We start from the raw sequence: 11,104 nt of genomic DNA on the forward strand, positions 1-11,104 counted from the left end.
AGAGAGTTGCCATATATTCACTTTAATTACAAAATCTTCAAATCATTGTGATCTCACTTCCTTGTATAGGTTTATTATGTACCTGATGTAAACTTAAAATCTACTTATTGTTGTTGTTTTGTGCCATCAAGTCAACTCGGACTCATAGCAGTCCTATGTACAACAGCTGAGAACCTTGCTCTATCCTGAGCCAATTTCATCATCTCTGACACACCTACCCCCTTAGAACAGTTCACTGAGTCAGTCTCTCTTATCCAGGGTCTTTCTCTCTTTCTCTGTCCCTTCATCCTGCCAAGCATGATGTCCCTCTTCAAGGACTGGTCCCACCTTACAACATTCACAAAGTATGTCACACAGCTTCAAAATCCTTGCTTCCAAGGAGCAGCCTGGTTTCAGCCTCTCCAGGACAGACATTTGTTCACTTAGCAGTCCATGGTATATACAATAATACTCTCCAGCACCACAACTCAAAGCCATCAATTCTATCATCCTTAGTCATTATCCTGCTCTCTGAATGGCCTGGATCAGGCACACCTTAGTCTCTAGACTGACATCATTGTTTTTCATTACTCTGGAGTGATCCCTATCAGCAAATTTTCCCAGCATAATTTGTCTTTTGATTTTCTGTCTGCTGGTACGAAGAGTACTGATTGTGGAGCCAAACAAGCTATAGCAGTTAATAACCTCAGTCTCTTCACTGTCTGTCATGATGCTGCCAATTGGCCCAGTGGTGAGAATCCTTGTCTTCTTGGTATTGAGCTTCAATCAATATTGAAGGCTATAGTCCTAAACCTTCTGGAGCAAATCCCTCAGATCCTCCTCAGTTTCAACAAGCTAGGTTGTGTCATCTACTTCATGCAGGTTGTTGATCAGTCTTCATTCAATCCTGTTACTGTCAACTTAGTTATAAATAATAATTTTGGAAAGTAAGAATATTCTAATTTATGACTGTTTGCCAACATACTCACCTGAAATAACCATTGACTTTCAGAAAAATCATACAGGTCACCTAATGAGATTGGTTTAAAACTAAGTCAAATGAAGGAGGTCTGAAAAATAGTCATTAGATTTTACCAGCTTTGAGGCATGGAGCTAGGTAATTTTTAAGCTTAAAAGCCATTTTTACCAAAAGAAAAATAAAAAGAGAAAATACAGTTTCTTATATGTTTATCAGGAATGGGAAGAAAAGACAAGTATATAGAATATTCTTCTAAAAATTTTGCAGTAAATCATATAGTGCCAAGAAATGGTTCCGTAATTATAGACAATCTGTAGACTTTGGGAGTCATGTTCATTTTCTTTATGAAGATAAGACTTGCTGTAGTATTTTGTTGTTGTTGTTGTTGTTGTGTGCCATCGAGTCATTTACGACTCATAGCGACCCTATGTACAAGAGTCCTAAACACCATTCTATTCTGTGCCAACCTCGCTGTCTCAAACACATTCATTCCCACCACTCCACTCACACAATCAATCCATCTCATCGAGGGTCTTCCTCTCCTGCGCCATCCCTCCACTCTCCCAAACATGATGCCCCTCTCCAAGGACCAGTCCCTCCTTGCAACATGCCCAAAGTATGTCAGACGAAGCTTCCGAATCCCTGGCTCCAGGGAACATTCTGGCTTCACCCTCTCCAGGACAAACCTGTTTGTTCTCCTAGCAGTCCATGGTATATTCAACACTCTTCTCCAGCACCACAACTCAAAGGCATCAGTTCTCTTTCTATCATCCCTATTCACTGTCCAACTCTCCGATGCATAGCACGTAATTGCAAAGACTATAGCCTGGATCAGGCACACCTTAGTCTCCAGCCTGACGTTGTTGCACTTCAGTATTCTTGAGAGGTCCCTCACAGCTGACTTTCCCAATGCAATTCATCTCCTGATTTCCTGGCTGCTGTTACCAAGAGTGTTGACTGTGGAGCCAAGAAAACTAAAACTGTTAACTATCTCAATCTCTTCACCATCCATACTGATGCTGCCATTTAGCCCAGTGATGAGAATCTTTGTTTTCTTGATATTGAGCTTCAATCCATATTGAAGACTGCAGTCCTTGACCTTCTGCAGCAAGCGCTTCAGGTCCTCCTCAGTCTCAGCGAGCAGGGTTGTGTCTTCTGTGTAACGCAGGTTGTTGACAATTCTTCTACCAATCCTGATGCCACATTAATCCTCATACAACCCAGCGTCTTGGATGATCTGTTCTGCATACAGATTGAAAAGGTATGGAGACAAAATACATCCCTGACGAACCCCCTTCTTGATTTTGAACCATCCAGTGTCTCCCTGCTCTGTTCTGACGACTGCCTCTTGGTCCAAGTATAGGTTTCGCATTAGCACGATTAAATGTTCTGGGACTCCCATTCTTCTCAGAGTCAGCCATAGCTTGTTATGATCCACACAGTCAAAAGCCTTTGCATAGTCAATGAAGCACAGATAGACATTCTTCTGGTATTCTTTGCTTTCTGCCCAGACCATCTTACATTAGCTATAATATCCCTAGTACCGCGACCTCTTCTAAATCCAGCCTGCACATCTGGCAGTTTTCTGTTGACATATTGTTCCAAGCGTTTTTGGATAATTTTCAGCAGAATCTTGCTTGCATGTGATATCAGTGCTGTTGTTCGATAATTTCCATACTCTGTTGAGTCACCCTTCTTTGGAATGGGAACAAATATTGATCTCTTCCAGTCAGTTGGCCAGCTGGCTGTCCTCCAGATTTCCTGGCACAACCTAGTGAGCACATCCAGGGCAGCGTCTGTAGCATTTTAGTTTTAAAATTATTAATTCTGATAAAAAAGAAAAATTGATGCTGCAGGAGAGAGAATTGGAAGGACTGGACTTAGTATTCAGGTGAAAGTGCTGGCCTGATATGGGACATGAACAGCTTATTTACAGTAGGAACAGGAAAGAAGGCAAAATAAAAAGTTGCAGATATGATATGTTGGTTCTATGTTGCTGTGAAACTTCTCTTCTGATTCAGCTACATTACCTGAAATGAGAAACAAGGTCATAACCTACATGAAGGAGAGGACTGAAGATGTGGGCAGTTTGAAGAAAAAAGAATTTTAGGACGTATGGAAATGAATGTTTGCCCTGAGCTGTGCTATGCACAGGTCCAAGAGTGTTTATAAAGTAAAAGGGACTGGGATTCACATCCTTGGAATTGTGCAGCTTGTGACTCTTTGTAGAGAATACAAATATATAAGTTAAGTGAAAAGGCCAGCTGTGTGACATGATGCTTGGAAAGGTGGAGGGTCAGAAAAGGAGAGGAAGACCCTCAACCAGGTAGATTGACATTGTGATCGCTGCAGTAGGCTCTAGTTGTCAGAAGTGTAAAGATGGCACAGGATAGGATGGGGTTCAGATCTTTTGCTCATATAGTCACTGTGAGTTGTGCTCGACTCCACAGCATCTAACAACATGTACTACTTGCATGTTTTTGCTTGTTTGTTTTAATTTTAATGAACATTTACAAAGACTTTAGATTTCCATTCATTCATTGTTGCACTTTTCTCCTGCCCACCCCTCTCCCCCAATTCTTTCTTCTCTTTGAAAAGTAAAAGAAAAATTCTTTCATTGTTATACAGTCCCTCCCCTTAGGTCTACTTCACCATGCTGCCTTCATTCTGGACTCCAGTCATGATAGTAATACTAATAATCATATCTAGAAAATAATAATCATATCTAGAAATCTTTGCCATAAATTTAAATAGTGCAAAAGATATACTTTTATGCTGTACTGGATTGCATATATATTTTAATTGTATTTCCTTCAAAATATGAAAAGTTTATTTTTCATATTTCAGTTGGAGGTTCAGATTTAGCTCACTTAATATATAGAAAATATATGCCATAAAATCTAACTGGCAAAGCCATTTCTCATTGTGAAAACCATCAGTCACATCAAAACTAACTTTTTCTCAAAAGATATTGGGTTTTGCTGGTTCCTAGAGGTTTTTAAAAACCTAAGGCCATTTACCTTAATAAGATCTATAATATATTGGAATACAAATTTTCTCTTACAGAGTGGGGAAAGGACCAGTCATTTTTAGAAAATAGCTCATAAGGAAGTTAAAGTCAGAAAATTTCCTTAAGACTTAATTTTCTTAAGTCTGTAACCCCCATTCCACATCCCCAGGAAGTGAATAAATCTATACCAATTAAAAGGTCTCTGCTCTAGAACACTTAGATAATTCTAAAAATAACTCCAGTAATGATTATGGAATTGATGTCAAATAATGTTCAGATTAGGATTAATTTCTTTCATGAAGTGTGGAAAGAGGAGGATAACTATTTTTCTCACTATGTATTTTTATAAAATGTAACTTTAAATGTGTAATGCCGTTGAATTAATCCTTGTGGCTTAGTGGCAAGGAGTTGGGCTGCCAACCCAAAGATATATACTCAGTGTGATTTACTCCCTCTGAAAACCCGCTATGAGTCATTTCTGGCTTGAAGTACACAGCAACAGACATTTGAATATCTATCTATCTGTATATATCTATCTATCTGTCTAATCTGTATATCAAATTAACAATGAATTGATTCCAACTCATTGATAACTATAGAAGTTTATATATCAACTTTGCCATCAAAATAAAGGGAACATTTTTTTAAGGAGCACTGGATTATGGAATATTTGGTATAGGTGATACACAAGGAATGATGCTTGAATGTCAGTGAAAGTTGACAGTTACAGTGTGAGGGACAGAAATGGCAAGAATAGATTGCACAGGAGGCTAGAAAGGGAATTCACTTACTTCAGGAAGTGACTGAAACTTGAAACGTACTTAGTTATAGCCTCCAAAACCCAGCTGGAGGGCCAGCTATTAATCACTTGGAAGGAGATTGCTCCACCTTTGCCCCTCTGAGTAGTAGGATTCAAGCCACCAGAGAGGTGCCACCCCAGGGCCAGCATTGCAGCTGCCTACAGGCTAAGCCCCTAAAACTCCCCCCTGTCAGAGTCTCACCTCTCTCATTGTCAGATTAGGACTCTTTCATTTCAGAGAAAGAGGATTTCTGCAAGGAGCTGCATTTCTGGGTCTACATTAATCCCCACAGTTGTCCTGTCTTGTAATAACCTAAATTGAAGAGAGCTGTAAAATATAAAAATTTATTCTGGAATACTGATACATTATTATTATTATTATTATTATTTTATTATTATTGACTGATAACTATTGAATACTCACCTATATTTTTATTTATTTACTACCATGAACCAAGTAGTAAAATTAGAGCATTATTAGTACTACAAAGGTCAAGAACATGATTTCAGTACTTACAAGAGCTAATTAATGATGTATCCCAAAGTAATCACAAGTTATAAATTCACATTGTTTACAAAGTTAAAATATAGTAAGATTAACTTGAAAACACATTATTTCTAAAAATTTAAAGCATATCCCCTTCTGACATCATTCTTAAATAAGGATTGGGTGGTGGTGGTGGTTGTTGTTATTGTTATGTGATGTCAGGTCACCCATGACTCATAGCAACCCTCTGTACAACAGCTCTGAACCCTGCCCTATTCTGAGCCAGTCTCACTGACTCTGACACACCTACCCCTATTACTCCAGTTACTGTCAGTCCATCTCATCTCCTTTGCTGTTTCTCTACCCTTCCATGTATGTAGTCCTCCAAGGAGCCAGTCTCTCCAGGCCACGTGCCCAAAGTATGTGAGACAAAGCTTCAAAATCCCAACCTCTAAGGAGAAATTTGGTTTCAACCTCTCCAAGACAGATCTGTTTCTTCTCATGGTCCATATTCAGTACTCTTCTTCAGCACCACAAAGGCATTGATTATTCTTCTGTCATCCTTAGTCATTGTCCAGCTCTCTGAAGCATAGCAGGTAATTGCAAAGATCATGGTCTGAATCAAGTGTATCTTGGTCTCTAGACTGACATCTTTTGCTTCTCAGTACTCTAGATAGATCTCTGACCACAGATTTTCCCAGTGCACAGTTTGTCTTTTGATGTCCTGACTGCTGGTGCCAAGATTGTGGAGCTGAGCAAGCTCAAATTGCTAACATCCTCAATCTCTTCTCCATCTATCTGTGGTGCTGCTAATTGGCCGTGATGAGAATCTTTGTCTTCTTGATGTTGAGCTTTAATCCATATTGAAGACTACAGTCCTTAACTCTGCGGCTAGTGCTTCAGATCCTCCTCAATTTCAACAGTCGGGGTTGTGTCATCTACATATCACAGGGTTGCTGACGAGTCTTCCAATACTGATGCCACATTCCTCCTCATAAAGCCCAGCCTCCCGAATGATCTGTTCCACATACAGATTGTAAAGGTACGGAAACAGGACACATCCCTGATGCACTCCTTTTTCTGATTTTGAACCATGCAGTGTTCCCTGCTCTCTTCAGAGGACTACTTCCTGGTCTTAAGTTTCACATGAACACAATCAGGTGTTCTGGGATTCCCATTTTCCGCAAGGTTAGCCACAGTTTGTTGTGATCCACACAGTCAAATGCCTTTGTATAATCAATGAAACACAGACATTCCTCTGGTACTCTTTGCTTTCTGCCAAGATCCATCTGACATTGGCTATATCATCTCTAATGTGATGGCCTCTTCTAAACCCACCTTATATTTCTGGTAGTTCTCTGTTGATGTATTTCTCCAGTCATTTTTGGATAATCTTCATGATTCAGCCAGCATGTGATATTAGTGTTACTGTTCAATAATTTCCATACTCTGTTGGGTCACCTTTTTTTGAAATGGGAATAAATAGTCAGTTGGCCAGGTAGTTGTCCTCCAGATTTCTTGGTGGAACCCGGTGAGCACATCCGTCCAGAGAAGCATCTGTTTGTTGAAATATGTCTGTTGGTATTCCATCATTCCTTCAGAGCAGCCTGAACTTCCTTCATCATCATCATCATTGCCTCTTGTTAATATGTTATTTCTTTAAAATCTTCTGTGTCCGCCAATTCTTTTTGGTATACTCTGTATACTCCTTTTTTTAATGGTTCCTAGATCATTCAATATTCTGCCATAGCATCCTTAAGTATTGCAACTCAAGGCATGAATTCATAAAGAAGAAAATAAGTGCAAGGAAACTTTATGTGAGTGTTGTGTTTATTTTCATGGAAGGCTACAATTTTTGTCTAAGGGAGAGAGAGTCGTAAATAATCTTACCTTTTAGAACCAATAGACATGCTTCCTGTGCCTCATATTCCTCTCTCACACATCCTCGACACAATCCTTTATCTACGTGCAAAGTCACATTTCTTCTGCCAGCACATGCGCAATAAACTATAGGGATTTTTCTGGGAAATGCATAGAAATTTGCAAAAAAGAGGCATTAGGTATGCAAAAGTAATAAAGTTACTGCTAAGAAATTTCTTGGTCACTTGACAAGATAAATTAATCTGGTTAATTGTTGTGTTAGCATTGGTTTTGTTTTGGTATTTTTTTTCCTTCACAGGGCTTCATTATTTCAAAAATGTTGTACTAGTGGGATCTCTACAGGATCGCTATGTTCCATATCACTCTGCTCGCATTGAGATGTGTAAAACAGCATTAAAGGACAAACAGTCAGGTAAAAACTACTTTGACAACTTTTACCTAAACCAGTAGTCACTGTCTCTCACCCTCTTCCTTCTCTCACTGATTAGTAGTAATGGTGATCCAGCCTTCATTTTTCTTTCTCTCCTGTCATGTCGGACAACTTTATTAGCCAAGCAGTATTTGTTATCAAATAACTACAAATGCTGCTCTGTTTTGTAATCTGTGCCTTGATTTCCTCAGGAGTATGAGGATTGCTCATGTAGTAATGGTCTTGCTGCATGATCTGCTGTACTTTCAGGCAAAAAAGGTCGTGAAGACCTGCGCCACCTTCCTGGTAATCTGTGCTAATATTTTTTTTATTCCTTTACTGTTTTTAATAACCAAAGATATTAAGATCTGGAGCAATGAAGGACACCTAGGTCCTATTTGCTCTTTTTATAGCTGAGGCCCAGCTATGTTCATTAACTTATCCCTAGTCACTGCTAGTTAATTACAGAGCAAGTACCTGAATTTTCTACATCCCCATATTGATTCACTTTGGTTTTAGACTTTATTTTAAGAACTCTAGGTCCTTTGCTTTTTCTAAATGTAGCAGTGAGCAGGTCCTTAGGACAGGAATCTCTTATATACATGTTTTGTTGGCATTGTATAACCTGGTGCCTGGCACAAAATAGGTATTACATTCAATTAACAGATATTAGTTGTTCATATACGATACCATAATCCTTTTACTCCTATTCTAGCAGAGGTTAGAAATGCAGAGGTTATGTGAGAAACAAGAGATAGATAAATGTTATACGTAGTTCCTTTGAACAGTGAGATTGTGTGTCACTAGAAACACAAAACTCAAAGGAAAACTTACTGCTGTTTAGTTAATTCTAATTCACAGTGACCGTCTTCCAGGTTTCCTAACAGGAAAAGAGTGCTCACCTTTCTTCTGTGGAGTAATTGGAGAATTGAAACCTTTGGAAACACTCATACTTTTGGTTAGCAGCATAACATACAGGAAAAATGATAATGAAGGCTTGTTTGAATTTCTTCTCTGTGTAAATAGAAAGGAGCATGGCCCGAGAAGTCTGTGCTAACTCAAAATGAAAACTAAGAGAAGTTGGAACCAAAGTTTAAGTCTCTGCAATATTAATCTTTCTCTTTAAGTCAGTCTCTCTATTTCTCTAGTTGTACTTCTACATATTCTTTCTTTCTTACCATACTTCTCTAAAATTTAATACCTGTCTCCCTAAGAGTAACCATTTCCATGGATATATATGTGCACCAATATATTAGCAGCATGTTGTATGTCGTTGAGGTAAGGCCAACTCATAGCTGACCCTTCTAGTAGGTTTACAGAGGCAGTAAATTACACAGGAGGAAATTACCCATTTCTCTCCCAAGGATTGGCAAGTGGATTCAAACCACCAGCCTTCGAGTTGGCAGCACAGCTTCCTAGCTACTAGGCCACTGAAGCTCCCTTTAGCAACATATGTATGTGTAAATATTAAAAACCATGTGTTTCCACTTATAAAACAGTTTGGATATATATAAAATTTATCTTTTATGAATAGCATGACATCATTTAATCCCTTATAAGAATTAACAAAAAATGAGAAAGGAGTATAACTTTCAATTAAAAGCTGAACTCAGAACTGAATAAACCTCAAACCAAATAAAAGGATCCTGTTTATTCCTTGAACCCAATTAAAAACTGTAGGACATTATTCTTTCTAGTTGTAAGTGCTTCTTTGAAAGAAAAAAATATCAATTGGGGGGGTGTGTTTGTGTATTTAACTAGATAAATAATACATTACTTTCATTCTTCATCAATCTAAAAAAATGACATTAAAATAAACCCCTTTGGCAAAGATTCTGTACTGCAGCTAACTTTTTTTATATGATATAAAAAGTTCGTAAAAGGTTATTATTACTGATAACTGCTTTCTTTTCCCATTTGTTCCGTAGGACAGTTCTACTCTGAAATGATCCATAACTTACTTCACCCAGTTCTACAGAGCAAGAACTGTAATCTGATTCGATATAATGTCATCAATGCATTGCCCAATACAGCGGATTCACTAATTGGAAGAGCTGCACATATAGCTGTTCTTGATTCAGAAATATTTTTAGAAAAATTCTTTTTAGTTGCTGCCCTCAAATACTTCCAGTAGGATAAAAACATTGCTAGAAATTTGACAATTACCTCATTTGACAAGGATTCAAGTAATGTGTTACATTGAACTGTAGATGCTCATAAGTTCTAAGAAATATTTATACATTTTATATGGAAGATCATTTATATCATCCATGTTTAGAGCTTTTTAAAACATCAACAACTTTACTTTCTAGGTGATGTGGCTGTGCAATATTTTTTTAATTTTATCTTTTTACTTTTCTATTACTTTTTCATATATTTTGCTACCTAAGTATTTCAGTGAAACTTTAAGCCCACATGTACATCTATTTGTTATTGACTTTCCACGATTCTTACATAAAGCTACATCATTATAGAGACAATTATTACTAGGATAGCATGGGATTTTGAATTTTCTAATATTTGGGTATTATTTAGTTAATTTTAAGTTTTACTTTTAGCATTTTGCTGTTTTAACTGGAAAAAATATGGCTGCTAAAATATATTTTTATGAAATCAACTTCTGTAGCCCTAAAATATACCTTTATCATAATGTCAAGCCAGGTAGTTCATATATGACAATGTTATAAAAGTTTTCTATAAAGTCATTGTTCTTATTAAACATGTCATGCCTATTAAAATATATTTTCTACTGGTGATTTCAACATTATTTCTCATATTGACTTTTATTACTGGAACTTTTCCTGTTCATGTTAGCAGCATATGAAGATTTTTGAATGTTTGAATGCCCTCAGATTTGATTTGGTTGGAATTTTGCTAAATTTGGTAATGTTGCTTGAAATTTCTGACTACATCTCTTAACTTTTTTCATGAACTTCCTTGTATGTACATATAAGAGTTGTTGAAATACTTTTATGAATTTAGATAATTTTTAAATATTGTTAAAAATTTATTGAACTAAAATAATGTAAATAAAATAATTCGTGTTAAAAGTTGTGGAACAAAATAACTTTACATGTTGGGTGACATAGATGCAAAAGTTTTTGACATATTGAGATGCTGAGTCTTTTGACTTTACTAAAGGTGCTGAATAGCATTAAGTTATTATTTTCCTTTCCTTGTCAACATACTAATGCACTAAGGGTAGGCAGAAGTTTCTGTCTGAATTAATCAACTGTGATGGACAGAGGATTTTTAAAGTATGTATTGTATAATTGCTGCATGCTCATTTTTAATATTGTGTCATCACCTCTGGTGTTAATCAGTGAACAAATGTTTGTCTAGAGGAGCAGCTAAAAAACTTGCAAGCCTTTGCTTACTTTCAGATAATAGGGACACATTTTATCATTTCAGTAGACTCAATGCTATAGACCAATGTGATTATATAACTTATAAACTGATTTGAAATTTGTGTCTTTTGTGTATGTTAGGTAGTTGAAAGAATATTTCATTGATTACTGTCCATACTTCTTTACTTTTTAAAACTTATTTGAAAATCCTAT

At 37.0% G+C, this 11,104-nt stretch overlaps 1 protein-coding gene across 1 annotated transcript in view; it reads left to right on the plus strand.

Moving 5' to 3' along the window:
* Nucleotides 1–10,884, plus strand: part of FAM135A (family with sequence similarity 135, member A) — a 147,112-nt gene extending 136,228 nt beyond the window's left edge. The window contains exons 16-17 of the mRNA XM_006899483.1: nucleotides 7,434–7,547; nucleotides 9,473–10,884. Coding sequence (XP_006899545.1) covers nucleotides 7,434–7,547; nucleotides 9,473–9,678 — 320 coding nt within the window. The 3' untranslated portion in view covers nucleotides 9,679–10,884. The remainder of the gene's footprint in view (nucleotides 1–7,433; nucleotides 7,548–9,472) is intronic.
* Nucleotides 10,885–11,104: the final 220 nt, after the last annotated feature.

The sequence above is a fragment of the Elephantulus edwardii genome, unplaced genomic scaffold (assembly GCF_000299155.1).
Source record: "Elephantulus edwardii isolate Elephantulus edwardi_28Jun2011 unplaced genomic scaffold, EleEdw1.0 scaffold00258, whole genome shotgun sequence".
NCBI lineage: Eukaryota > Metazoa > Chordata > Mammalia > Macroscelidea > Macroscelididae > Elephantulus > Elephantulus edwardii.